This window comes from Pezoporus flaviventris, unplaced genomic scaffold, assembly GCF_033815535.1.
Source record: "Pezoporus flaviventris isolate CSIRO_AGI_PZ_B2104156 unplaced genomic scaffold, CSIRO_AGI_Pfla_v1 ptg000012l, whole genome shotgun sequence".
In the NCBI taxonomy this organism is placed as follows: Eukaryota; Metazoa; Chordata; class Aves; order Psittaciformes; family Psittacidae; genus Pezoporus; species Pezoporus flaviventris.
In genome coordinates this window covers 789,056-814,683 of record NW_026892560.1, presented here as the reverse complement: position 1 = coordinate 814,683, position 25,628 = coordinate 789,056, and the positions used below count along the sequence as shown (strand labels likewise).

The 25,628-nt window shown below is 60.5% G+C and overlaps 3 protein-coding genes across 3 annotated transcripts; all 3 read left to right on the top strand.

Moving 5' to 3' along the window:
- The first annotated feature begins 1,597 nt into the window (after nt 1-1,597).
- On the top strand, nt 1,598-3,763 carry LOC133268052 (dnaJ homolog subfamily C member 17-like). Its single transcript, XM_061450891.1, has 2 exons — nt 1,598-1,710; nt 3,434-3,763. The coding sequence occupies exons 1-2, from the start codon at nt 1,633-1,635 to the stop codon at nt 3,629-3,631; spliced, it is 276 nt and encodes a 91-aa protein (XP_061306875.1). The 5' UTR covers nt 1,598-1,632; the 3' UTR covers nt 3,632-3,763.
- Nucleotides 3,764-8,925: 5,162 nt separating this feature from the next.
- Nucleotides 8,926-11,091, top strand: LOC133268051 (dnaJ homolog subfamily C member 17-like). The gene is made up of 2 exons (XM_061450890.1): nt 8,926-9,038; nt 10,762-11,091. The coding sequence occupies exons 1-2, from the start codon at nt 8,961-8,963 to the stop codon at nt 10,957-10,959; spliced, it is 276 nt and encodes a 91-aa protein (XP_061306874.1). The 5' UTR covers nt 8,926-8,960; the 3' UTR covers nt 10,960-11,091.
- A 5,152-nt stretch (nt 11,092-16,243) lies between these two features.
- On the top strand, nt 16,244-18,401 carry LOC133268050 (dnaJ homolog subfamily C member 17-like). The gene is made up of 2 exons (XM_061450889.1): nt 16,244-16,356; nt 18,072-18,401. The coding sequence occupies exons 1-2, from the start codon at nt 16,279-16,281 to the stop codon at nt 18,267-18,269; spliced, it is 276 nt and encodes a 91-aa protein (XP_061306873.1). The 5' UTR covers nt 16,244-16,278; the 3' UTR covers nt 18,270-18,401.
- Nucleotides 18,402-25,628: the final 7,227 nt, after the last annotated feature.

Here is a 25,628-nt window from a genome sequence, read left to right as displayed (position 1 = left end):
GTGCTATCGCTAACTCACTTTGATAAAATTTATACTTTAAACCAAAATTCGCTACAGTATTGATGACAAGGGGAGGCGGAGGCGCCATCCTTGGACATCACCGAATCGCGGCGGGATGCAGCCGGCTCCAGCAGCCGCTGCTGGGCTCACACGGTCCCGCGCCGGGCACGGCTGCGCTGGCTCTGTCGGGACCGCCTCCGGTTCCTGGAGAGGCCTCTCCGCTGCCGGCGCTCTCCTCTCCCGGGGGGGACCGGGGCGTCGAGCGAGGGGTGCGGAGCCTGCTGCTCGTACCGGTCCCTCCTCCTCTGCCACCGGGCTTGGCTCCTGCGCCTGCGGAGCCTGTGCCTCGCCCCAGGCTGCAGCCGGCTTCTCCTCCTCGACTCGCCCAGGACGGCGCGCTCGGGGGACAGAGGGGGAGAAACCAGCAGCGGCAGCCAGGCTGGAGCTCCGGGCAGCGGCATGCACCAGGGAGCCGATCCCAGCACAGGTTCCACAGGAGCAGGGGCCTAGCATGGCCAGGGAGGTTGTGAATGCTCCATCCCTGGCAGTGTTCAAGGCCAGAGCCTTGGGTGCCATGGTTTAGTGTGAGGTGTCCCTGCCCATGGCAGGGGGGTGGAACTGGATGATCTTAAGGTCCTTTCCAACCGAAACCACTCTATGATTCTATGGCAGGAGTGTTGCAGAATGGCTCCAAGAGCAAGGCCACGGAGCCTTAGAGGCCTTGTGCGAGCAAGGCAAGGGGCAGGCCTCACAGGTAACCGGATACCGGATGTGGGAGGAGAACGTGGAGGAAGCTGTGTAGAACTGACCAAGACTGTTGTGACTCGAGGCGTGGCTAAACACCACGCGGATACAAGCGAAGTGCGCCACAAATAAAGGAGAAGTTTGCTTATCACCCACACTGGGTTGGCCTGTCTTGCTTCTCCTCGCCGCTTACAGTGGCAGCTCTGCCAGCGTTCACTCGTGTGCCCATGCACTTCCTCGTGGTGTCACTGCTGTCCATGCTGAGAGCGCTGGGCAGGTGCGAATGGTCAACGTGAAGGTCCCGGGACAGCAGCACCCTCCTGTTCTCCTGCCTCTTGCCAACCAAGAGTCACAGTGCGCATCAGTATCACGGAATACACTCTGTCAAACCTTTCCCACTGCTCCCACCCATCACCAGCTGTCTGAAAGCCATCCGTCAGCAAGGATGAGCGCTTTCCCCGGTCGGGATGGCTCGGAAGGGACCGCAGTGGGGCTCACAGCACCAGCGACCTGCCCCCAGGACGCGCTGCCGGGGGACACCCGCTCCTCCCGGGGCCAGCGCATCGCTGGGCTCCGCTTCGCAGCTCCCGTTCCCCCCGCACCGCCGCGGCCCCCGACGGCCCCGCGCTCCGCCTGCCCTCCGCAAAGCACCACGGGAGTTGTAGTCCCTCGCCCGCCCCTCCTCGCTGGCAGCCGCCGCCACGGAACTCCATCCCCAGCAAGCACCGCGGCGGCGGCAGCGGGGGCGCGGTGCACCCTGGTCTATGTAGTCGCGGTGCATTCTGGTCTCTGTAGTCGCGGTGCCGCCGCTGCAGCGGCCGTTGTGGTAGTGGAGGTTGCGGTTCCCCGCGGGCGGGGCGGGCCCGGCAGCAGGCGGAGAGCGCCGGGATGGCGGTGGGTAAGGACCTGCTGCAGCTGGACCTGTATGGGCTGCTCGGGGTCGGCGAGAAGGCGTCGGAGAAGGAGGTGAGGGCAGCGGCCGGGAGCCGCCACGGGGAGTCCCGGGCCGGGGCCTCCTTTCGGTGCCCCTCAGCGGGGAAGCCGGGTTTAGCGGCGGTGGCTTTGCTGCGCGCAGTTTACCCTCCCGTTTATCCCAGCTCAGGCCCGTGGAGCGAGGCCTGGCTTCGGAGGAGGAAGGGATCGGCTGGGGAGAGCTGCGGAGCTGGGCTCGGGCTGGGTTTGACTGCTCGTGTGCGCCCGGGAGGGAAGCTGCCGCGTTGAGCCCGCTGCCGGTTGTTGGAGGCTGCGCTGGGTACTGCCGGTTCCCGTAATCCATGGTGTTGGCTTTGGAGGTTTGGAGTTACCCCTGTCCACGTGATTTACCGATTGAATTAAAGGGAAACACAAGATTTCATAGAGCAGTCAGGGTTGGAAAGGACCTTAAGATCATCCAGTTCCAGCCCCCTGCCATGGCCAGGGACACCTCACACTAAACCATCTCACCCAAGGCCTTGTCCAACCTGGCCTTGAACACTGCCAGGGATGGAGCATTCACAACGTCCCTGGGCAACCCATTCCAGTGCCTCAGCACCCTCACAGGAAAGAATTTCCTCCTTAGATCCAATCTAAACTTCCCCTGTTTCAGTTTGAACCCGTTACCCCTTGTCCTGTCACTGCAGTCCCTAATGAAGAGTCCCTCCCCAGCATCCCCGTAGGCCCCCTTCAGATACTGGAAGGCTGCTATGAGGTTTCCACGCAGCCTTCTCTGTTCAGAGAAGCCTTATCTGTGCTGGCCTGTGGAATATTTCTGTTATTGGAATAGTTGTGACTGATGCAAAGGAGAGTTACCTGGCTCTTAAGTGCAGTCCTGCTTATTCAGGAGATGGGATTAGCCTGCAAGGCTTTAGTGCACATTCCCCTTACAAGAGCTTTGTCCACAGGGTGGTGCTGGGCACTGAGAACTTCACTTGTTTTAGCAGAGGAATGTGCTTTGGCTATGGAACAGAGCAAGCAGCTTTTCTTCCCAACCTTTCTTGTTCACTAACAAAGGGGACTTAGGTTGATAACAATGACTAAGCTCAAAGGTGTCAGGCTTTCTTTGAAGTGTAGAAGGCATTAAACAGTCTTTGGTCAAAAACCCCTCACCTCTCCAAAGCCAGTTGTACAGTAAATGGTGCTTGCTGTGTCCCAAAGCTGCAGCTGCAAAGAGCATGCTATCCCTCTGCCTCGGTGAACCAGACTTGGCTGGGGTGATCCTGAGGTTTGACTGCTGCAGCCCAATGCACCTACAAGTGAAACCTCTGGCTTTGAGAAGCTGAGACCCATTCAAGATACCGGTGCCGACGGAGTGTCCTGGGCTCCAGCGCTTGTCCTCATGGTGCAGTGTGATTAAAAAGGACAAGTCACTGCACTGAGGTTGAAAAGCGAGCATTTCGGAGGTCTCTTGCTGTCACAGTAGCCTGCTTTACCCTTCAACGTGGGGGGGTGGGGGGGTGAGCTATTGGTACTCTACAAAGGTCTTTATTTCTGGTCAGGCCTGGAGGATGTCAAGTCATGCACATGAATGCTGCTTCAACCACGGCCTTCTGCTTACTTAGAGAGGTGTGCTTTCAGTGCAGCAAAACCCACAACAAAAGAAACCCTCTGAACAGTCCTTTTCTCTCTGTAGTGTTGTGCTGTTGGTTCTTATCCTCAGGTTGCTTTTCTCAACACAGAGCAATAAGTAACTCTCCCCCCTGGCTCTTTGCAGGTGAAGAAGGCGTACCGGCAGAAGGCCCTGACGTGCCACCCCGATAAGAACCCGGACAACCCCAGGGCAGGTGAGATGGGGCTGTGCAGACATAAACAGCAGCTCATGTTTGTTTTCACGTGTGCGCATTCCTGGAAGCAGCTCTGCCTTGCTTCAGGTCTGCCTGTGTGTGTAAGTAAGGGACCTGGGTACGTGTGATGTAAAGTACACACAGGCAGGACTAAGAGTTATTTTGTCACTGCCAGAGAGCTCTGGTTTTGAGGTTGAATGCAGTCATGTTTGCTTGGGGACCATCAGTGTTAAGGCAGTGCTGCAATTGTATTTGCACCTCCCAAACCTTCCCTGATAGTACTTGACGCCCAGTCCTTTGGCCATGCTGTCCCAGTGTTCACTGGCTGGTCACTGCTGGATGCAGGGCAAGCAGAAGCAGTGCCTGCAGGAGCCCAGGCAGACTCCGTCGTTGGGGGGTTCCTGGCCCCTCGGCTCCTCAGACGCCTCCATCGGCGCCGCCCGGGCCCCCCGCCTGCTGTTGGCAGGGCAGAGCTGCCCCTGCCCAAGCGCTCCCCGTCCGCCAGGTCCCTGCAACCCAAAGCCATGCGGAGCTCAGCCCTGCCCTGCGGGCACCACCGGCCCGAGGCAGGGAAGCCCCAGGAGGTGCCCGCGCTGCCGGGGGCGAGCCAGGGCCCGTCCCGGGGCAGGCGAGCGGCACCGGGGGCATCTCCGAGCGCTCTCGCTGCCGGGACTGACCTCTCCGGCAGCAAAGCGGCTCCCGGCCTGGCCGCGAGGGCAGCGCAGGGGCCGGGCTCCTTCGTCCCCCCGCAGCCGCTGTCCCCATGCACGGGGACAGCGCTGGGGCCCCCGGCGCTGCCGAGCGCGGCTCCCAAGGGGCGATGTCAGAAGCGTCACAGTGACCCCGGTGACATCACCGGGCTCTGGGCACAAAAGCAGACGCAGGCTCCAGGGGTGAAGGCTCATTTGGCCGAGCGTCCTGAGCCGGGCACCTCGGGGAGAGATGCGGACTTGGCAGAGGGAGCGGATCGGACCCGTGGCACAGAGCCAGGATGCCGACGGCGCCGACTGGAGCTGCTCCCTGTGAGTAAAGGCTGGGAGGCTGCACAGGGGCGCGAAACCTTGCCCAGGTTTCCTCGGGTCTCCTTATGGCCGGGCTGATGGGGAAGGGGAAAGAGGAAGAGAAGGGGGAGAGGAGGAGAAAAGGGAGAGCCCCAGAACTGTAGAGCAGCTCCATTGGGAGGGGCTTGCAGCAATCCCCGTGTCCAACACCCCAGCACGTCAGGGTTTGTCCAGAAGTGAAAGCAAATTCCGTTGCAGCTCTTTCCCCTGTACGTGACGCTCCTGGTCAAACCTTTGCTCTTCCCAGGGCAGGACGGTGCCTGATCCGTGCGGAACAGGCAGGCAGGAACTGGGAGCAGGGAAGCAGCGTCCCCGTCATGCAAGCACCCTGCTGCGCCCCGCAGTGCGCCCCTGTCGGGCCCTGCACGACGACTGACTCCAGCTGCATCCTCGGCCTCAGCATCCTGATCGTGGCTGTGGGGACCATCCTGTTCACCACCACCCGGCGGCCAAAGGTAGGGGCTGCTCAGAGCCAGGGGTCCCTCGGGGTGGGTGCTGATGAGGTCCTCCCCAGCAGGTCTCTGTGCTCTGCTCTGTTCCCACAGGGTGACAAATGGAGCTGGCGATGCTGCGCGTGGTGGCAGCCAGCGGCAGCACTGGAGAGCCCAAAGAGCCCCGTGGGTCCTCCGTGTGCCGCAGGGGATAGCTGGGCCTGTCCCCACGGCGGGAGAGGGCAGAGCGGGGCCCCTTGGGGCAGCCCCTTGAGGCCCTGCTGTCCCCAGCCCCACGGCTCAGGCCCCCCTCCCTCTTTCGCCCGTGGCAAGTGTGGGATGTGCCTCAACTGCCTGCACTGCCCCTGGGCTGCCCAGGAGCTGCAGCAAGTGATGCTGTCACCGCCGCTGGGGATGGGCTCAGTGCCTGCACAGGACCACGGGACCCGGCAGGGAGCAGGGGGGGACCTGCGGGCGCTGCGGAAGCGGGGCTGCCTCTCCTGCCGCAGCCGCAGCTCCTCCACGAGCCTCGGCAGCCCTGGGAGCCTGACGGACGCCTGCGAGAGCCGGGACGCAGGGACCCCCGTGCGGCTGGGATCTGCCTCCTCCCCGGAGTCCTTGCGTGCCGGGGGGGCCCGGTCAGCACTGAAGATTCACGTGGCCAGGAAACACCGCACACGGGGAGCCCGGGCCCTGGCTCAGGCCAGAGCCATGGGGCAGCCCATGGAGGGAGGGCAGGAGCTGCCCAGCCGGCACAACTCGAAGGCCGCGGGTGGGGCCGTCTGCTTCTCCAGCGCAGCACCAGCGCCAGGGACCGGCATCAGTGAGAGCCTCCTTCAGCCGCATGGGCAGCTGCTGCAGCGGGAGCCGTTCCCGTGGCGTCTTGGCTCATCCTCAGCCCAGCCAGCCCTTCCCGAGCCAGACCACAAGGCAGAAGAAGCGGCAAAAGGACCAGCATCGTCTTCGGTCCCGCAGAAGACAGATGTCGGCCTCCAGACGGACCTCCCCATTCCCCAGTGCAGATGGGAGGCCAGCCCTGCGGACACGAGCCAGCCTCCTGCTTCGGTGCCTGCTCCCGTGCCCAGGCTGCAGCTGAGCCAGGAGGTGTACAACAAACTGGACGCACACATTGCCGGGAAATGCCGGGAGCTGGCACAGCTCTGGCCCGTGGCACCTGTGCGGGACTCCACGGGCATGCGGCGGTTCCTGCCCTGACGCCTTTGCAACAGGACTCGTGACGCCGGCGCCTGCCTCAAAGCACGGTGCCCAGGGCCAGCATAAGTCCAAATAAATCCTCGTTCTAACGTGAATGCGGGACTTGCTTTCTGTGACCTCTGAGCGGGATGTGGCTGTGGGCTGGGAAGGGGGGAGAGGAAGGGGCCCTCTCAGCTCTTCCTCGTAGGAGAGATGCTCCAGCCCCTTCATCTTCCTTCGCTTCCTGTGACCTGCGGCACATTCGTGTCCCCAAGCACGCGTCTCGGCGGGGACAGGCACTGAAGAGACCCATCTCCAACGGCTTCATTGGGAAGCACCGCATGGAAACTGGCCCCTGTTAGCAGTCACCCCTTGATCTTGCCTCAGCAGGCGGCTCAGCCAGGGCCAAGGACCGAGGCCTTGCCAGGAGTCCGAGGTCAGGATGTGCTTGGGGATAAGAGAGTGGAGGCCCCGCTCCTTGGCTCCAGGACAAGGCTCCTTTCCTGTGATGCTGAACCCTCTGCTCACGTTTATTCCTCCGCTTTGGAGACAGAAGCGTGTCCTGAGCTCATCTCCTTGCCCAGCCTGAGGGAAGTGCTGCTGGTGCCCTTATGGTGCGGCCTCTGCCCTGCGCGGGGCTCTGGGGAGGAAGGGCTTTGCGGAGGAGTCTCCCTCGCGCTCCTCCCGTCACACGAAGCCGGAGGTCTCAGCACCCCAGCACGAGAGCACAGAGCCTCAGCTCCCCCTCCTGCCTCTCCCCATTGCCCACCCTGCCCCGCGGTCCATGGAGCCCCGTGATGTCACCTGTGATGTCACCAGAGTCCCTGTGACACCTGTGATGTCACCCGTGATGTCACCAGAGTCCCTGTGATACCTGTGATGTCACCCGTGATGTCACCAGAGACCCCGTGACACCTGTGATGTCACCTGAGTCTCTGTGCCACCCGTGATGTCACCAGTCCCTGTACCACCCATGACCTCACTCCCTGAGGCACAAGGCAGCCCCGAAGGGCCCCAGCGCTATCCTTGGGGACAGGGGCAGGGGCACCGCTCCCCACCTGCCCCCCGCCCCTGCGCTGCCCTCATGGCCAGGCCGGGAGCCGCTTTCCTGCCCCCCTGCTCCCCCAGGCCCGTACCGCAGGGCTCGGTCCCAGCCCTGCACCCGCAGCACCCAGGGATGCCCCCGGTGCCCGCTGTGTGCGCCGGGACGGGCTCCGGCTCCGCTGTGGCAGCGCAGGCACCTCCTGGGGCTGCCCGGCCCCGCTCTGCTGCCTCGGGCCCATTGGGTCTCCAGGGCAGGGGCTGAGCTCCGTGGGCCTTTGGTTTGCAGGGGGAGATGGCGCTGGAGGAGCGCTCAGCAGAGCAGGGCAGAAGAAGAAGAGTCCCTGCCCGTGGTCACAGTGGGGCCGCAGCGAGGGGCCGGAGCGGGTCCTGGAGGTGGTACCATGATGGGCAGCGATGGCCTGAGGATGGCCGGGGATACAGCACCGGAGCAGGGCTTGGGATGTTGATTACAGTGAGGACGGAATGGGGCGTCCCAGGCTCTTTGAGGGGGAGAAACCAGCAGCGGCAGCCAGGCTGGAGCTCCGGGCAGCGGCATGCACCAGGGAGCCGATCCCAGCACAGGTTCCACAGGAGCAGGGGCCTAGCATGGCCAGGGAGGTTGTGAATGCTCCATCCCTGGCAGTGTTCAAGGCCAGAGCCTTGGGTGCCATGGTTTAGTGTGAGGTGTCCCTGCCCATGGCAGGGGGGTGGAACTGGATGATCTTAAGGTCCTTTCCAACCGAAACCACTCTATGATTCTATGGCAGGAGTGTTGCAGAATGGCTCCAAGAGCAAGGCCACGGAGCCTTAGAGGCCTTGTGCGAGCAAGGCAAGGGGCAGGCCTCACAGGTAACCGGATACCGGATGTGGGAGGAGAACGTGGAGGAAGCTGTGTAGAACTGACCAAGACTGTTGTGACTCGAGGCGTGGCTAAACACCACGCGGATACAAGCGAAGTGCGCCACAAATAAAGGAGAAGTTTGCTTATCACCCACACTGGGTTGGCCTGTCTTGCTTCTCCTCGCCGCTTACAGTGGCAGCTCTGCCAGCGTTCACTCGTGTGCCCATGCACTTCCTCGTGGTGTCACTGCTGTCCATGCTGAGAGCGCTGGGCAGGTGCGAATGGTCAACGTGAAGGTCCCGGGACAGCAGCACCCTCCTGTTCTCCTGCCTCTTGCCAACCAAGAGTCACAGTGCGCATCAGTATCACGGAATACACTCTGTCAAACCTTTCCCACTGCTCCCACCCATCACCAGCTGTCTGAAAGCCATCCGTCAGCAAGGATGAGCGCTTTCCCCGGTCGGGATGGCTCGGAAGGGACCGCAGTGGGGCTCACAGCACCAGCGACCTGCCCCCAGGACGCGCTGCCGGGGGACACCCGCTCCTCCCGGGGCCAGCGCATCGCTGGGCTCCGCTTCGCAGCTCCCGTTCCCCCCGCACCGCCGCGGCCCCCGACGGCCCCGCGCTCCGCCTGCCCTCCGCAAAGCACCACGGGAGTTGTAGTCCCTCGCCCGCCCCTCCTCGCTGGCAGCCGCCGCCACGGAACTCCATCCCCAGCAAGCACCGCGGCGGCGGCAGCGGGGGCGCGGTGCACCCTGGTCTATGTAGTCGCGGTGCATTCTGGTCTCTGTAGTCGCGGTGCCGCCGCTGCAGCGGCCGTTGTGGTAGTGGAGGTTGCGGTTCCCCGCGGGCGGGGCGGGCCCGGCAGCAGGCGGAGAGCGCCGGGATGGCGGTGGGTAAGGACCTGCTGCAGCTGGACCTGTATGGGCTGCTCGGGGTCGGCGAGAAGGCGTCGGAGAAGGAGGTGAGGGCAGCGGCCGGGAGCCGCCACGGGGAGTCCCGGGCCGGGGCCTCCTTTCGGTGCCCCTCAGCGGGGAAGCCGGGTTTAGCGGCGGTGGCTTTGCTGCGCGCAGTTTACCCTCCCGTTTATCCCAGCTCAGGCCCGTGGAGCGAGGCCTGGCTTCGGAGGAGGAAGGGATCGGCTGGGGAGAGCTGCGGAGCTGGGCTCGGGCTGGGTTTGACTGCTCGTGTGCGCCCGGGAGGGAAGCTGCCGCGTTGAGCCCGCTGCCGGTTGTTGGAGGCTGCGCTGGGTACTGCCGGTTCCCGTAATCCATGGTGTTGGCTTTGGAGGTTTGGAGTTACCCCTGTCCACGTGATTTACCGATTGAATTAAAGGGAAACACAAGATTTCATAGAGCAGTCAGGGTTGGAAAGGACCTTAAGATCATCCAGTTCCAGCCCCCTGCCATGGCCAGGGACACCTCACACTAAACCATCTCACCCAAGGCCTTGTCCAACCTGGCCTTGAACACTGCCAGGGATGGAGCATTCACAACGTCCCTGGGCAACCCATTCCAGTGCCTCAGCACCCTCACAGGAAAGAATTTCCTCCTTAGATCCAATCTAAACTTCCCCTGTTTCAGTTTGAACCCGTTACCCCTTGTCCTGTCACTGCAGTCCCTAATGAAGAGTCCCTCCCCAGCATCCCCGTAGGCCCCCTTCAGATACTGGAAGGCTGCTATGAGGTTTCCACGCAGCCTTCTCTGTTCAGAGAAGCCTTATCTGTGCTGGCCTGTGGAATATTTCTGTTATTGGAATAGTTGTGACTGATGCAAAGGAGAGTTACCTGGCTCTTAAGTGCAGTCCTGCTTATTCAGGAGATGGGATTAGCCTGCAAGGCTTTAGTGCACATTCCCCTTACAAGAGCTTTGTCCACAGGGTGGTGCTGGGCACTGAGAACTTCACTTGTTTTAGCAGAGGAATGTGCTTTGGCTATGGAACAGAGCAAGCAGCTTTTCTTCCCAACCTTTCTTGTTCACTAACAAAGGGGACTTAGGTTGATAACAATGACTAAGCTCAAAGGTGTCAGGCTTTCTTTGAAGTGTAGAAGGCATTAAACAGTCTTTGGTCAAAAACCCCTCACCTCTCCAAAGCCAGTTGTACAGTAAATGGTGCTTGCTGTGTCCCAAAGCTGCAGCTGCAAAGAGCATGCTATCCCTCTGCCTCGGTGAACCAGACTTGGCTGGGGTGATCCTGAGGTTTGACTGCTGCAGCCCAATGCACCTACAAGTGAAACCTCTGGCTTTGAGAAGCTGAGACCCATTCAAGATACCGGTGCCGACGGAGTGTCCTGGGCTCCAGCGCTTGTCCTCATGGTGCAGTGTGATTAAAAAGGACAAGTCACTGCACTGAGGTTGAAAAGCGAGCATTTCGGAGGTCTCTTGCTGTCACAGTAGCCCTGCTTTACCCTTCAACGTGGGGGGGTGGGGGGGTGAGCTATTGGTACTCTACAAAGGTCTTTATTTCTGGTCAGGCCTGGAGGATGTCAAGTCATGCACATGAATGCTGCTTCAACCACGGCCTTCTGCTTACTTAGAGAGGTGTGCTTTCAGTGCAGCAAAACCACAACAAAAGAAACCCTCTGAACAGTCCTTTTCTCTCTGTAGTGTTGTGCTGTTGGTTCTTATCCTCAGGTTGCTTTTCTCAACACAGAGCAATAAGTAACTCTCCCCCCTGGCTCTTTGCAGGTGAAGAAGGCGTACCGGCAGAAGGCCCTGACGTGCCACCCCGATAAGAACCCGGACAACCCCAGGGCAGGTGAGATGGGGCTGTGCAGACATAAACAGCAGCTCATGTTTGTTTTCACGTGTGCGCATTCCTGGAAGCAGCTCTGCCTTGCTTCAGGTCTGCCTGTGTGTGTAAGTAAGGGACCTGGGTACGTGTGATGTAAAGTACACACAGGCAGGACTAAGAGTTATTTTGTCACTGCCAGAGAGCTCTGGTTTTGAGGTTGAATGCAGTCATGTTTGCTTGGGGACCATCAGTGTTAAGGCAGTGCTGCAATTGTATTTGCACCTCCCAAACCTTCCCTGATAGTACTTGACGCCCAGTCCTTTGGCCATGCTGTCCCAGTGTTCACTGGCTGGTCACTGCTGGATGCAGGGCAAGCAGAAGCAGTGCCTGCAGGAGCCCAGGCAGACTCCGTCGTTGGGGGGTTCCTGGCCCCTCGGCTCCTCAGACGCCTCCATCGGCGCCGCCCGGGCCCCCCGCCTGCTGTTGGCAGGGCAGAGCTGCCCCTGCCCAAGCGCTCCCCGTCCGCCAGGTCCCTGCAACCCAAAGCCATGCGGAGCTCAGCCCTGCCCTGCGGGCACCACCGGCCCGAGGCAGGGAAGCCCCAGGAGGTGCCCGCGCTGCCGGGGGCGAGCCAGGGCCCGTCCCGGGGCAGGCGAGCGGCACCGGGGGCATCTCCGAGCGCTCTCGCTGCCGGGACTGACCTCTCCGGCAGCAAAGCGGCTCCCGGCCTGGCCGCGAGGGCAGCGCAGGGGCCGGGCTCCTTCGTCCCCCCGCAGCCGCTGTCCCCATGCACGGGGACAGCGCTGGGGCCCCCGGCGCTGCCGAGCGCGGCTCCCAAGGGGCGATGTCAGAAGCGTCACAGTGACCCCGGTGACATCACCGGGCTCTGGGCACAAAAGCAGACGCAGGCTCCAGGGGTGAAGGCTCATTTGGCCGAGCGTCCTGAGCCGGGCACCTCGGGGAGAGATGCGGACTTGGCAGAGGGAGCGGATCGGACCCGTGGCACAGAGCCAGGATGCCGACGGCGCCGACTGGAGCTGCTCCCTGTGAGTAAAGGCTGGGAGGCTGCACAGGGGCGCGAAACCTTGCCCAGGTTTCCTCGGGTCTCCTTATGGCCGGGCTGATGGGGAAGGGGAAAGAGGAAGAGAAGGGGGAGAGGAGGAGAAAAGGGAGAGCCCCAGAACTGTAGAGCAGCTCCATTGGGAGGGGCTTGCAGCAATCCCCGTGTCCAACACCCCAGCACGTCAGGGTTTGTCCAGAAGTGAAAGCAAATTCCGTTGCAGCTCTTTCCCCTGTACGTGACGCTCCTGGTCAAACCTTTGCTCTTCCCAGGGCAGGACGGTGCCTGATCCGTGCGGAACAGGCAGGCAGGAACTGGGAGCAGGGAAGCAGCGTCCCCGTCATGCAAGCACCCTGCTGCGCCCCGCAGTGCGCCCCTGTCGGGCCCTGCACGACGACTGACTCCAGCTGCATCCTCGGCCTCAGCATCCTGATCGTGGCTGTGGGGACCATCCTGTTCACCACCACCCGGCGGCCAAAGGTAGGGGCTGCTCAGAGCCAGGGGTCCCTCGGGGTGGGTGCTGATGAGGTCCTCCCCAGCAGGTCTCTGTGCTCTGCTCTGTTCCCACAGGGTGACAAATGGAGCTGGCGATGCTGCGCGTGGTGGCAGCCAGCGGCAGCACTGGAGAGCCCAAAGAGCCCCGTGGGTCCTCCGTGTGCCGCAGGGGATAGCTGGGCCTGTCCCCACGGCGGGAGAGGGCAGAGCGGGGCCCCTTGGGGCAGCCCCTTGAGGCCCTGCTGTCCCCAGCCCCACGGCTCAGGCCCCCCTCCCTCTTTCGCCCGTGGCAAGTGTGGGATGTGCCTCAACTGCCTGCACTGCCCCTGGGCTGCCCAGGAGCTGCAGCAAGTGATGCTGTCACCGCCGCTGGGGATGGGCTCAGTGCCTGCACAGGACCACGGGACCCGGCAGGGAGCAGGGGGGGACCTGCGGGCGCTGCGGAAGCGGGGCTGCCTCTCCTGCCGCAGCCGCAGCTCCTCCACGAGCCTCGGCAGCCCTGGGAGCCTGACGGACGCCTGCGAGAGCCGGGACGCAGGGACCCCCGTGCGGCTGGGATCTGCCTCCTCCCCGGAGTCCTTGCGTGCCGGGGGGGCCCGGTCAGCACTGAAGATTTACGTGGCCAGGAAACACCGCACACGGGGAGCCCGGGCCCTGGCTCAGGCCAGAGCCATGGGGCAGCCCATGGAGGGAGGGCAGGAGCTGCCCAGCCGGCACAACTCGAAGGCCGCGGGTGGGGCCGTCTGCTTCTCCAGCGCAGCACCAGCGCCAGGGACCGGCATCAGTGAGAGCCTCCTTCAGCCGCATGGGCAGCTGCTGCAGCGGGAGCCGTTCCCGTGGCGTCTTGGCTCATCCTCAGCCCAGCCAGCCCTTCCCGAGCCAGACCACAAGGCAGAAGAAGCGGCAAAAGGACCAGCATCGTCTTCGGTCCCGCAGAAGACAGATGTCGGCCTCCAGACGGACCTCCCCATTCCCCAGTGCAGATGGGAGGCCAGCCCTGCGGACACGAGCCAGCCTCCTGCTTCGGTGCCTGCTCCCGTGCCCAGGCTGCAGCTGAGCCAGGAGGTGTACAACAAACTGGACGCACACATTGCCGGGAAATGCCGGGAGCTGGCACAGCTCTGGCCCATGGCACCTGTGCGGGACTCCACGGGCATGCGGCGGTTCCTGCCCTGACGCCTTTGCAACAGGACTCGTGACGCCGGCGCCTGCCTCAAAGCACGGTGCCCAGGGCCAGCATAAGTCCAAATAAATCCTCGTTCTAACGTGAATGCGGGACTTGCTTTCTGTGACCTCTGAGCGGGATGTGGCTGTGGGCTGGGAAGGGGGGAGAGGAAGGGGCCCTCTCAGCTCTTCCTCGTAGGAGAGATGCTCCAGCCCCTTCATCTTCCTTCGCTTCCTGTGACCTGCGGCACATTCGTGTCCCCAAGCACGCGTCTCGGCGGGGACAGGCACTGAAGAGACCCATCTCCAACGGCTTCATTGGGAAGCACCGCATGGAAACTGGCCCCTGTTAGCAGTCACCCCTTGATCTTGCCTCAGCAGGCGGCTCAGCCAGGGCCAAGGACCGAGGCCTTGCCAGGAGTCCGAGGTCAGGATGTGCTTGGGGATAAGAGAGTGGAGGCCCCGCTCCTTGGCTCCAGGACAAGGCTCCTTTCCTGTGATGCTGAACCCTCTGCTCACGTTTATTCCTCCGCTTTGGAGACAGAAGCGTGTCCTGAGCTCATCTCCTTGCCCAGCCTGAGGGAAGTGCTGCTGGTGCCCTTATGGTGCGGCCTCTGCCCTGCGCGGGGCTCTGGGGAGGAAGGGCTTTGCGGAGGAGTCTCCCTCGCGCTCCTCCCGTCACACGAAGCCGGAGGTCTCAGCACCCCAGCACGAGAGCACAGAGCCTCAGCTCCCCCTCCTGCCTCTCCCCATTGCCCACCCTGCCCCGCGGTCCATGGAGCCCCGTGATGTCACCTGTGATGTCACCAGAGTCCCTGTGACACCTGTGATGTCACCCGTGATGTCACCAGAGTCCCTGTGATGTCACCCGTGATGTCGCCAGAGACCCCGTGACACGTGTGATGTCACCTGAGTCTCTGTGCCACCCGTGATGTCACCAGTCCCTGTACCACCCATGACCTCACTCCCTGAGGCACAAGGCAGCCCCGAAGGGCCCCAGCGCTATCCCTGGGGACAGGGGCAGGGGCACCGCTCCCCACCTGCCCCCCGCCCCTGCGCTGCCCTCATGGCCAGGCCGGGAGCCGCTTTCCTGCCCCCCTGCTCCCCCAGGCCCGTACCGCAGGGCTCGGTCCCAGCCCTGCACCCGCAGCACCCAGGGATGCCCCCGGTGCCCGCTGTGTGCGCCGGGACGGGCTCCGGCTCCGCTGTGGCAGCGCAGGCACCTCCTGGGGCTGCCCGGCCCCGCTCTGCTGCCTCGGGCCCATTGGGTCTCCAGGGCAGGGGCTGAGCTCCGTGGGCCTTTGGTTTGCAGGGGGAGATGGCGCTGGAGGAGCGCTCAGCAGAGCAGGGCAGAAGAAGAAGAGTCCCTGCCCGTGGTCACAGTGGGGCCGCAGCGAGGGGCCGGAGCGGGTCCTGGAGGTGGTACCATGATGGGCAGCGATGGCCTGAGGATGGCCGGGGATACAGCACCGGAGCAGGGCTTGGGATGTTGATTACAGTGAGGACGGAATGGGGCGTCCCAGGCTCTTTGAGGGGGAGAAACCAGCAGCGGCAGCCAGGCTGGAGCTCCGGGCAGCGGCATGCACCAGGGAGCCGATCCCAGCACAGGTTCCACAGGAGCAGGGGCCTAGCATGGCCAGGGAGGTTGTGAATGCTCCATCCCTGGCAGTGTTCAAGGCCAGAGCCTTGGGTGCCATGGTTTAGTGTGAGGTGTCCCTGCCCATGGCAGGGGGGTGGAACTGGATGATCTTAAGGTCCTTTCCAACCGAAACCACTCTATGATTCTATGGCAGGAGTGTTGCAGAATGGCTCCAAGAGCAAGGCCACGGAGCCTTAGAGGCCTTGTGCGAGCAAGGCAAGGGGCAGGCCTCACAGGTAACCGGATACCGGATGTGGGAGGAGAACGTGGAGGAAGCTGTGTAGAACTGACCAAGACTGTTGTGACTCGAGGCGTGGCTAAACACACGCGGATACAAGCGAAGTGCGCCACAAATAAAGGAGAAGTTTGCTTATCACCCACACTGGGTTGGCCTGTCTTGCTTCTCCTCGCCGCTTACAGTGGCAGCTCTGCCAGCGTTCACTCGTGTGCCCATGCACTTCCTCGTGGTGTCACTGCTGTCCATGCTGAGAGCGCTGGGCAGGTGCGAATGGTCAACGTGAAGGTCCCGGGACAGCAGCACCCTCCTGTTCTCCTGCCTCTTGCCAACCAAGAGTCACAGTGCGCATCAGTATCACGGAATACACTCTGTCAAACCTTTCCCACTGCTCCCACCCATCACCAGCTGTCTGAAAGCCATCCGTCAGCAAGGATGAGCGCTTTCCCCGGTCGGGATGGCTCGGAAGGGACCGCAGTGGGGCTCACAGCACCAGCGACCTGCCCCCAGGACGCGCTGCCGGGGGACACCCGCTCCTCCCGGGGCCAGCGCATCGCTGGGCTCCGCTTCGCAGCTCCCGTTCCCCCCGCACCGCCGCGGCCCCCGACGGCCCCGCGCTCCGCCTGCCCTCCGCAAAGCACCACGGGAGTTGTAGTCCCTCGCCCGCCCCTCCTCGCTGGCAGCCGCCGCCACGGAACTCCATCCCCAGCAAGCACCGCGGCGGCGGCAGCGGGGGCGCGGTGCACCCTGGTCTATGTAGTCGCGGTGCATTCTGGTCTCTGTAGTCGCGGTGCCGCCGCTGCAGCGGCCGTTGTGGTAGTGGAGGTTGCGGTTCCCCGCGGGCGGGGCGGGCCCGGCAGCAGGCGGAGAGCGCCGGGATGGCGGTGGGTAAGGACCTGCTGCAGCTGGACCTGTATGGGCTGCTCGGGGTCGGCGAGAAGGCGTCGGAGAAGGAGGTGAGGGCAGCGGCCGGGAGCCGCCACGGGGAGTCCCGGGCCGGGGCCTCCTTTCGGTGCCCCTCAGCGGGGAAGCCGGGTTTAGCGGCGGTGGCTTTGCTGCGCGCAGTTTACCCTCCCGTTTATCCCAGCTCAGGCCCGTGGAGCGAGGCCTGGCTTCGGAGGAGGAAGGGATCGGCTGGGGAGAGCTGCGGAGCTGGGCTCGGGCTGGGTTTGACTGCTCGTGTGCGCCCGGGAGGGAAGCTGCCGCGTTGAGCCCGCTGCCGGTTGTTGGAGGCTGCGCTGGGTACTGCCGGTTCCCGTAATCCATGGTGTTGGCTTTGGAGGTTTGGAGTTACCCCTGTCCACGTGATTTACCGATTGAATTAAAGGGAAACACAAGATTTCATAGAGCAGTCAGGGTTGGAAAGGACCTTAAGATCATCCAGTTCCAGCCCCCTGCCATGGCCAGGGACACCTCACACTAAACCATCTCACCCAAGGCCTTGTCCAACCTGGCCTTGAACACTGCCAGGGATGGAGCATTCACAACGTCCCTGGGCAACCCATTCCAGTGCCTCAGCACCCTCACAGGAAAGAATTTCCTCCTTAGATCCAATCTAAACTTCCCCTGTTTCAGTTTGAACCCGTTACCCCTTGTCCTGTCACTGCAGTCCCTAATGAAGAGTCCCTCCCCAGCATCCCCGTAGGCCCCCTTCAGATACTGGAAGGCTGCTATGAGGTTTCCACGCAGCCTTCTCTGTTCAGAGAAGCCTTATCTGTGCTGGCCTGTGGAATATTTCTGTTATTGGAATAGTTGTGACTGATGCAAAGGAGAGTTACCTGGCTCTTAAGTGCAGTCCTGCTTATTCAGGAGATGGGATTAGCATGCAAGGCTTTAGTGCACATTCCCCTTACAAGAGCTTTGTCCACAGGGTGGTGCTGGGCACTGAGAACTTCACTTGTTTTAGCAGAGGAATGTGCTTTGGCTATGGAACAGAGCAAGCAGCTTTTCTTCCCAACCTTTCTTGTTCACTAACAAAGGGGACTTAGGTTGATAACAATGACTAAGCTCAAAGGTGTCAGGCTTTCTTTGAAGTGTAGAAGGCATTAAACAGTCTTTGGTCAAAAACCCCTCACCTCTCCAAAGCCAGTTGTACAGTAAATGGTGCTTGCTGTGTCCCAAAGCTGCAGCTGCAAAGAGCATGCTATCCCTCTGCCTCGGTGAACCAGACTTGGCTGGGGTGATCCTGAGGTTTGACTGCTGCAGCCCAATGCACCTACAAGTGAAACCTCTGGCTTTGAGAAGCTGAGACCCATTCAAGATACCGGTGCCGACGGAGTGTCCTGGGCTCCAGCGCTTGTCCTCATGGTGCAGTGTGATTAAAAAGGACAAGTCACTGCACTGAGGTTGAAAAGCGAGCATTTCGGAGGTCTCTTGCTGTCACAGTAGCCTGCTTTACCCTTCAACGTGGGGGGGTGAGCTATTGGTACTCTACAAAGGTCTTTAGTTCTGGTCAGGCCTGGAGGATGTCAAGTCATGCACATGAATGCTGCTTCAACCACGGCCTTCTGCTTACTTAGAGAGGTGTGCTTTCAGTGCAGCAAAACCCACAACAAAAGAAACCCTCTGAACAGTCCTTTTCTCTCTGTAGTGTTGTGCTGTTGGTTCTTATCCTCAGGTTGCTTTTCTCAACACAGAGCAATAAGTAACTCTCCCCCCTGGCTCTTTGCAGGTGAAGAAGGCGTACCGGCAGAAGGCCCTGACGTGCCACCCCGATAAGAACCCGGACAACCCCAGGGCAGGTGAGATGGGGCTGTGCAGACATAAACAGCAGCTCATGTTTGTTTTCACGTGTGCGCATTCCTGGAAGCAGCTCTGCCTTGCTTCAGGTCTGCCTGTGTGTGTAAGTAAGGGACCTGGGTACGTGTGATGTAAAGTACACACAGGCAGGACTAAGAGTTATTTTGTCACTGCCAGAGAGCTCTGGTTTTGAGGTTGAATGCAGTCATGTTTGCTTGGGGACCATCAGTGTTAAGGCAGTGCTGCAATTGTATTTGCACCTCCCAAACCTTCCCTGATAGTACTTGACGCCCAGTCCTTTGGCCATGCTGTCCCAGTGTTCACTGGCTGGTCACTGCTGGATGCAGGGCAAGCAGAAGCAGTGCCTGCAGGAGCCCAGGCAGACTCCGTCGTTGGGGGGTTCCTGGCCCCTCGGCTCCTCAGACGCCTCCATCGGCGCCGCCCGGGCCCCCCGCCTGCTGTTGGCAGGGCAGAGCTGCCCCTGCCCAAGCGCTCCCCGTCCGCCAGGTCCCTGCAACCCAAAGCCATGCGGAGCTCAGCCCTGCCCTGCGGGCACCACCGGCCCGAGGCAGGGAAGCCCCAGGAGGTGCCCGCGCTGCCGGGGGCGAGCCAGGGCCCGTCCTGGGGCAGGCGAGCGGCACCGGGGGCATCTCCGAGCGCTCCCGCTGCCGGGACTGACCTCTCCGGCAGCAAAGCGGCTCCCGGCCTGGCCGCGAGGGCAGCGCAGGGGCCGGGCTCCTTCGTCCCCCCGCAGCCGCTGTCCCCATGCACGGGGACAGCGCTGGGGCCCCCGGCGCTGCCGAGCGCGGCTCCCAAGGGGCGATGTCAGAAGCGTCACAGTGACCCCGGTGACATCACCGGGCTCTGGGCACAAAAGCAGACGCAGGCTCCAGGGGTGAAGGCTCATTTGGCCGAGCGTCCTGAGCCGGGCACCTCGGGGAGAGATGCGGACTTGGCAGAGGGAGCGGATCGGACCCGTGGCACAGAGCCAGGATGCCGACGGCGCCGACTGGAGCTGCTCCCTGTGAGTAAAGGCTGGGAGGCTGCACAGGGGCGCGAAACCTTGCCCAGGTTTCCTCGGGTCTCCTTATGGCCGGGCTGATGGGGAAGGGGAAAGAGGAAGAGAAGGGGGAGAGGAGGAGAAAAGGGAGAGCCCCAGAACTGTAGAGCAGCTCCATTGGGAGGGGCTTGCAGCAATCCCCGTGTCCAACACCCCAGCACGTCAGGGTTTGTCCAGAAGTGAAAGCAAATTCCGTTGCAGCTCTTTCCCCTGTACGTGACGCTCCTGGTCAAACCTTTGCTCTTCCCAGGGCAGGACGGTGCCTGATCCGTGCGGAACAGGCAGGCAGGAACTGGGAGCAGGGAAGCAGCGTCCCCGTCATGCAAGCACCCTGCTGCGCCCCGCAGTGCGCCCCTGTCGGGCCCTGCACGACGACTGACTCCAGCTGCATCCTCGGCCTCAGCATCCTGATCGTGGCTGTGGGGACCATCCTGTTCACCACCACCCGGCGGCCAAAAGTAGGGGCTGCTCAGAGCCAGGGGTCCCTCGGGGTGGGTGCTGATGAGGTCCTCCCCAGCAGGTCTCTGTGCTCTGCTCTGTTCCCACAGGGTGACAAATGGAGCTGGCGATGCTGCGCGTGGTGGCAGCCAGCGGCAGCACTGGAGAGCCCAAAGAGCCCCGTGGGTCCTCCGTGTGCCGCAGGGGATAGCTGGGCCTGTCCCCACGGCGGGAGAGGGCAGAGCGGGGCCCCTTGGGGCAGCCCCTTGAGGCCCTGCTGTCCCCAGCCCCACGGCTCAGGCCCCCCTCCCTCTTTCGCCCGTGGCAAGTGTGGGATGTGCCTCAACTGCCTGCACTGCCCCTGGGCTGCCCAGGAGCTGCAGCAAGTGATGCTGTCACCGCCGCTGGGGATGGGCTCAGTGCCTGCACAGGACCACGGGACCCGGCAGGGAGCAGGGGGGGACCTGCGGGCGCTGCGGAAGCGGGGCTGCCTCTCCTGCCGCAGCCGCAGCTCCTCCACGAGCCTCGGCAGCCCTGGGAGCCTGACGGACGCCTGCGAGAGCCGGGACGCAGGGACCCCCGTGCGGCTGGGATCTGCCTCCTCCCCGGAGTCCTTGCGTGCCGGGGGGGCCCGGTCAGCACTGAAGATTTACGTGGCCAGGAAACACCGCACACGGGGAGCCCGGGCCCTGGCTCAGGCCAGAGCCATGGGGCAGCCCATGGAGGGAGGGCAGGAGCTGCCCAGCCGGCACAACTCGAAGGCCGCGGGTGGGGCCGTCTGCTTCTCCAGCGCAGCACCAGCGCCAGGGACCGGCATCAGTGAGAGCCTCCTTCAGCCGCATGGGCAGCTGCTGCAGCGGGAGCCGTTCCCGTGGCGTCTTGGCTCATCCTCAGCCCAGCCAGCCCTTCCCGAGCCAGACCACAAGGCAGAAGAAGCGGCAAAAGGACCAGCATCGTCTTCGGTCCCGCAGAAGACAGATGTCGGCCTCCAGACGGACCTCCCCATTCCCCAGTGCAGATGGGAGGCCAGCCCTGCGGACACGAGCCAGCCTCCTGCTTCGGTGCCTGCTCCCGTGCCCAGGCTGCAGCTGAGCCAGGAGGTGTACAACAAACTGGACGCACACATTGCCGGGAAATGCCGGGAGCTGGCACAGCTCTGGCCCATGGCACCTGTGCGGGACTCCACGGGCATGCGGCGGTTCCTGCCCTGACGCCTTTGCAACAGGACTCGTGACGCCGGCGCCTGCCTCAAAGCACGGTGCCCAGGGCCAGCATAAGTCCAAATAAATCCTCGTTCTAACGTGAATGCGGGACTTGCTTTCTGTGACCTCTGAGCGGGATGTGGCTGTGGGCTGGGAAGGGGGGAGAGGAAGGGGCCCTCTCAGCTCTTCCTCGTAGGAGAGATGCTCCAGCCCCTTCATCTTCCTTCGCTTCCTGTGACCTGCGGCACATTCGTGTCCCCAAGCACGCGTCTCGGCGGGGACAGGCACTGAAGAGACCCATCTCCAACGGCTTCATTGGGAAGCACCGCATGGAAACTGGCCCCTGTTAGCAGTCACCCCTTGATCTTGCCTCAGCAGGCGGCTCAGCCAGGGCCAAGGACCGAGGCCTTGCCAGGAGTCCGAGGTCAGGATGTGCTTGGGGATAAGAGAGTGGAGGCCCCGCTCCTTGGCTCCAGGACAAGGCTCCTTTCCTGTGATGCTGAACCCTCTGCTCACGTTTATTCCTCTGCTTTGGAGACAGAAGCGTGTCCTGAGCTCATCTCCTTGCCCAGCCTGAGGGAAGTGCTGCTGGTGCCCTTATGGTGCGGCCTCTGCCCTGCGCGGGGCTCTGGGGAGGAAGGGCTTTGCGGAGGAGTCTCCCTCGCGCTCCTCCCGTCACACGAAGCCGGAGGTCTCAGCACCCCAGCACGAGAGCACAGAGCCTCAGCTCCCCCTCCTGCCTCTCCCCATTGCCCACCCTGCCCCGCGGTCCATGGAGCCCCGTGATGTCACCTGTGATGTCACCAGAGTCCCTGTGACACCTGTGATGTCACCCGTGATGTCACAAGAGTCCCCTTGACACCTGAATCAAGGGGGCACAAAATCGCCAAATGGAATATAGAAACGTTTTGAATTAGATTTAAGTAATGTTAAGTTTGATGGCTTTGTAACAGTGATGCGCGGATAAACTCCACAACTCGTTAAAAGTTGTAAAGTAGGTATGCTTTTTTATTCAGCGCTGAGACGCATAGGGATAATTCCTCAAAGATATGCGTATCTCAGTGTTGTTTCCCTCTACATTTATTCTCTTGTCGTGGTTTAAACCCAGTCAGGTAATTCGTTCACTCACCTCCCCCCCCTTTCTTGCCCTCCCCCTGCTCTCGGAGGGACGGAGAGGAGAATCAAAAGAATGCAACTCCCACGGGTTGAGATAAGAACAGTTTAGTAACTAAGGTATAACACAAATCACTACTGCTACCACCAATGATTGGTTTGGCTGCAGTGATTATCACTGTGGTTTGAGTAGCGACTGTACTTGTTGCTGGGGGTGGTGTAGCTACCGTGCTTGCAGCTGGGGTAACCGCGCTGTCTGTTGCAGTTGAAGTTTGAGCAGCTGCTGTACTTGCCACTGGGGTAGCTGCGCAGTTCATTGCAGCCAAAGTTTGAGTAGCGACTGTTGCTTTGCCCTCAAATCTGCTGACATTCTTTTCCTTTTGAAGGTGCTGGATAGTGTTGAACAAGGCCCTGTAAGCATAGGCCAAGCCCCAGCACGTTGCCGTGATTTGTCCATCTCTGGTATGGCCAGAATGACCACACACCTCATTTAAGTGTTTTACTAATTCTTCTGGATTTTGCAGTTGTTCGGTAGTGAAATTCCAAAGTACTGGAGGGGCCCACTGACCTAGATACTTGCCCATACTATCCCACACACCCTGCCACTCATGGCTGTCCAGCCTCTGGGAAAATCTCTCGGTCCTCCTACATCGTCGTTTGACCCCAGACAAGACCCAAACCTGAATCTGCTTAACTCTTGAAATCAGTAGTGGGCAAAACACACTCTGTATGCGTGTTAGCATGGTGATTCCCATCACCATCAGCAAACAAGTCTCAACAGCATTAAAAGGCCATTCAAAAAATTCAAAACTCTCAAATGTAAATGGTCTGGGGGGACGACTAGGAGGGTAAAAGGATGTCTCCTTCACAGGTTGAGCACCTGAGAAGGAGAAAAAAGATGTGTAATTGCTAAGCACCTCCATCATATACCTCCCAAAGTATAAAGGTGGTGACCACACTGGGAACATAAGCCAGATCAGTTTCATGATCAATGATTCTATTGTATTACAAGTCATTACCATAAAGTACAATGGGATAAAAACCTTAGCCCAAGCCCCACACTTAATAAACACTAACACAGCGAATACCGGCTCTACGTAAGATATGATATACTGAAACTGTGAGATCAAGAGGAAAAACCTTGAGAGCCAATAAATCAGCATTGTGACGAGTGACTATCAGTCCAGTCAGATCTGTTCTTATCTCAACCCCTCGTGCCCCACGTTGGGCGCCAAAAAGAACTGTCGTGGTTTAAACCCAGTCAGGTAACTTGTTCGCTCACTCCCAGTGAGTGGTGCCGAGCTGACAACAATCGAAGTCCGTGTCCGTCTCCCCCCCCCCCCCGCCCCGCCCCGGGGCTCTCCCCTTCCCCGCTCCCGGAGGAACGGGGAGGAGGATCGAGAGAGTGCAACTCCTACGGGTTGAGACAAGAACAGTCCAGCAACAAATCACCACCGCTACTATCAGCTAAAACAATGATAAGGGAAAATAACAAGGGAAGAGAATACGATACCACCGGCCAAGAAGACGAGTTCCACCCGGAAGCCCCTGTCCTTCCGGGTAACTCCCAGTTACCCCCCACCCCGGGCATGACGTGCTGTGGTATGGAATACCTCCCCGGCTAGCCCGGGTCAGGCGCCCCGTCTCTGCTTCCTCACAGCTTCCCCTCCTCCCTGGCAGAGCATGAGCCTCACAGAGTCCTTGGTCAGGGTAAACATCACTTAGCAACAACCGAAAACATCGGCTTCACCAACGCTGTTCTCAAAACTAGAAGTCAAAACACAGCACTGCACCAGTTAACACAAAGGAAAAAACATGACTGCTACTGCTGAACCCAGGACATCTCTAAAGTTATATATATTCATGAGGTTACACAATACGCCTATACATATTCATGTCCTATCCCCGCTTCGTATTATAATGAGTCAGAAAGTCCTCTGCGCCTGCTCAGTGCCCCCCTCCGGTCGTGGGCAGGGGTCTCAAGATGAAGTAAATGAGTCTTCCTCCTCTGGGCAGGGGTCTTCAAGATGAAGTAAATGAGTCTTCCTCTTCTTGCACTTTTCACCTTTTCTAGTCATTACATGTGGCCTTCGAGTTTGGTCATTATCCCAGCCGTTAATTCTCTGCTTCTCCCCTTTATCAGTAGAGTTTGGTCAGTTTCCCAGCCATAAATTCTCTGCTCCTTCCCCTTATCAGTAGAGTTTGATCAGTGTTCCAGCCGTAAACCTTCTGCTTTTCCCTTTATCAGTAGATTCAGGCATCTGCTCATTAACAGGACCGGAGGTTTCAGGCATCTGCTCATTAACAGGACCGGAGGCCTCTGTTTTGCTTAGCAGGCATTTACAACAGGTAGTCTATTTGTTTAAACAGATTCCTCTAGCAAACAAATTCCTCTAACCCCCTTGCACAATTCCCCGTTCAACCCCCCTGTACCACAACCCCTGTACTACCCCCCCTGCACTACCCCCCTGTACATTGGTCCACCCTTTGCATCAATACCCCCCTGTACATTGGTCAACCCTTTGCATCAACAGTAGCAATGGAAAATTACTGAGGTGCATGATACATAGAGAAAAAAAAATAGAGTACAGCTAGAGAACATAGTGAGAGTTCTCAGAAGATAAATTGTTATCGTTGTTATAGTTGTGACGTATTCTAAGAAAAACAGCCTAGAAGAACAGGACCCAGGGATAAGGAGCATCCGGGAACCGCAGGTGTCCAGGACGGGCTACAGTTAAACTGCCTGATAAGCAGGAGGATAATTTTGTCTGTGGTGCTAACAAGCGATTAACTGGTATGAGCATCTACTGTGCGTGCTTCAAAGGCTGCCAGAAGTGATGAAGATCGTTGGAAGAAGTGAGCGACCTCAGAGACCACCCCCGCAATTCTGTTCGCATGGGGGAACTTTCTGGAAAACGATGTAATCCATACGCAGCCTCATGAATATGTATGTATGCCCAGAGGCTATAAAGGACGGCTTGTGTGGCAATGGGGACACACGTTAGGAGGAGCTCTCGCCCGGGTCTGCCGGCGCCGCAATAAAAAATACCTGCTGGTCAGCTTGAAAACTTTGTTAGCGAGTTTGTTCCTGGTGTTTTCTCTGTACCAACAGGAACCTCTTGCCACCTCTGATAGAGAGTTTATTTGGGGAGGAGTCAAGCGCTGGAACCAGCTCTTCAGAGGGTGTAATGTGTGGGGTTTGTTCATCAAGGGGGAGGGAGGCTCTCCGTGGCTGTCGTTACGTGAAACAATTCTCCTTTTTGACTCTGTACCTGTTGTACTCTGTAGGTAATGGGGGGAGGTCAGTTGTTGCACAGGATTGTGGGAGAAAAGGGGGCTGGCTGGCTCCAAGTGGTGTCTCGTTGCAACGCTTGAGGGGCGGGGGCTGCGGCGCTGAGGAGGCTGGAGGCTGGCAGAGGACGCTTCTCGAAGCCTCTGGGAGCTTCTCGAAACTTCCCGAAACTTCTCGGTGATGAGACCCCCTGCAACAAAGGGAACCAATGGGGAAGAGCGATGTCAACATCCGAGTGAGGAGGGGCGACAGGATTGGCTGGGACCTTGAACCGAAAAAGGTAAAGGACCGCCTCCCAGGGACCCCCTGGGCGCGTCTTGGGCGGGGCGGAGGAGTCCTCGGCGGACCCAGCGCTGATTTATGTGCTATCTCTAACTCACTTTG

Excerpts from the sequence above, each read along its gene's own strand:
- LOC133268052 (XM_061450891.1), top strand. The coding sequence starts at position 1,633 with ATGGCGGTGGGTAAGGACCTGCTGCAGCTGGACCTGTATGGGCTGCTC. Across the intron at positions 1,711-3,433 it reads AGAAGGCGTCGGAGAAGGAG|GTGAAGAAGGCGTACCGGCA; the intron begins GTGAGGGCAGCG and ends GGCTCTTTGCAG.
- LOC133268051 (XM_061450890.1), top strand. The coding sequence starts at position 8,961 with ATGGCGGTGGGTAAGGACCTGCTGCAGCTGGACCTGTATGGGCTGCTC. Across the intron at positions 9,039-10,761 it reads AGAAGGCGTCGGAGAAGGAG|GTGAAGAAGGCGTACCGGCA; the intron begins GTGAGGGCAGCG and ends GGCTCTTTGCAG.
- LOC133268050 (XM_061450889.1), top strand. The coding sequence starts at position 16,279 with ATGGCGGTGGGTAAGGACCTGCTGCAGCTGGACCTGTATGGGCTGCTC. Across the intron at positions 16,357-18,071 it reads AGAAGGCGTCGGAGAAGGAG|GTGAAGAAGGCGTACCGGCA; the intron begins GTGAGGGCAGCG and ends GGCTCTTTGCAG.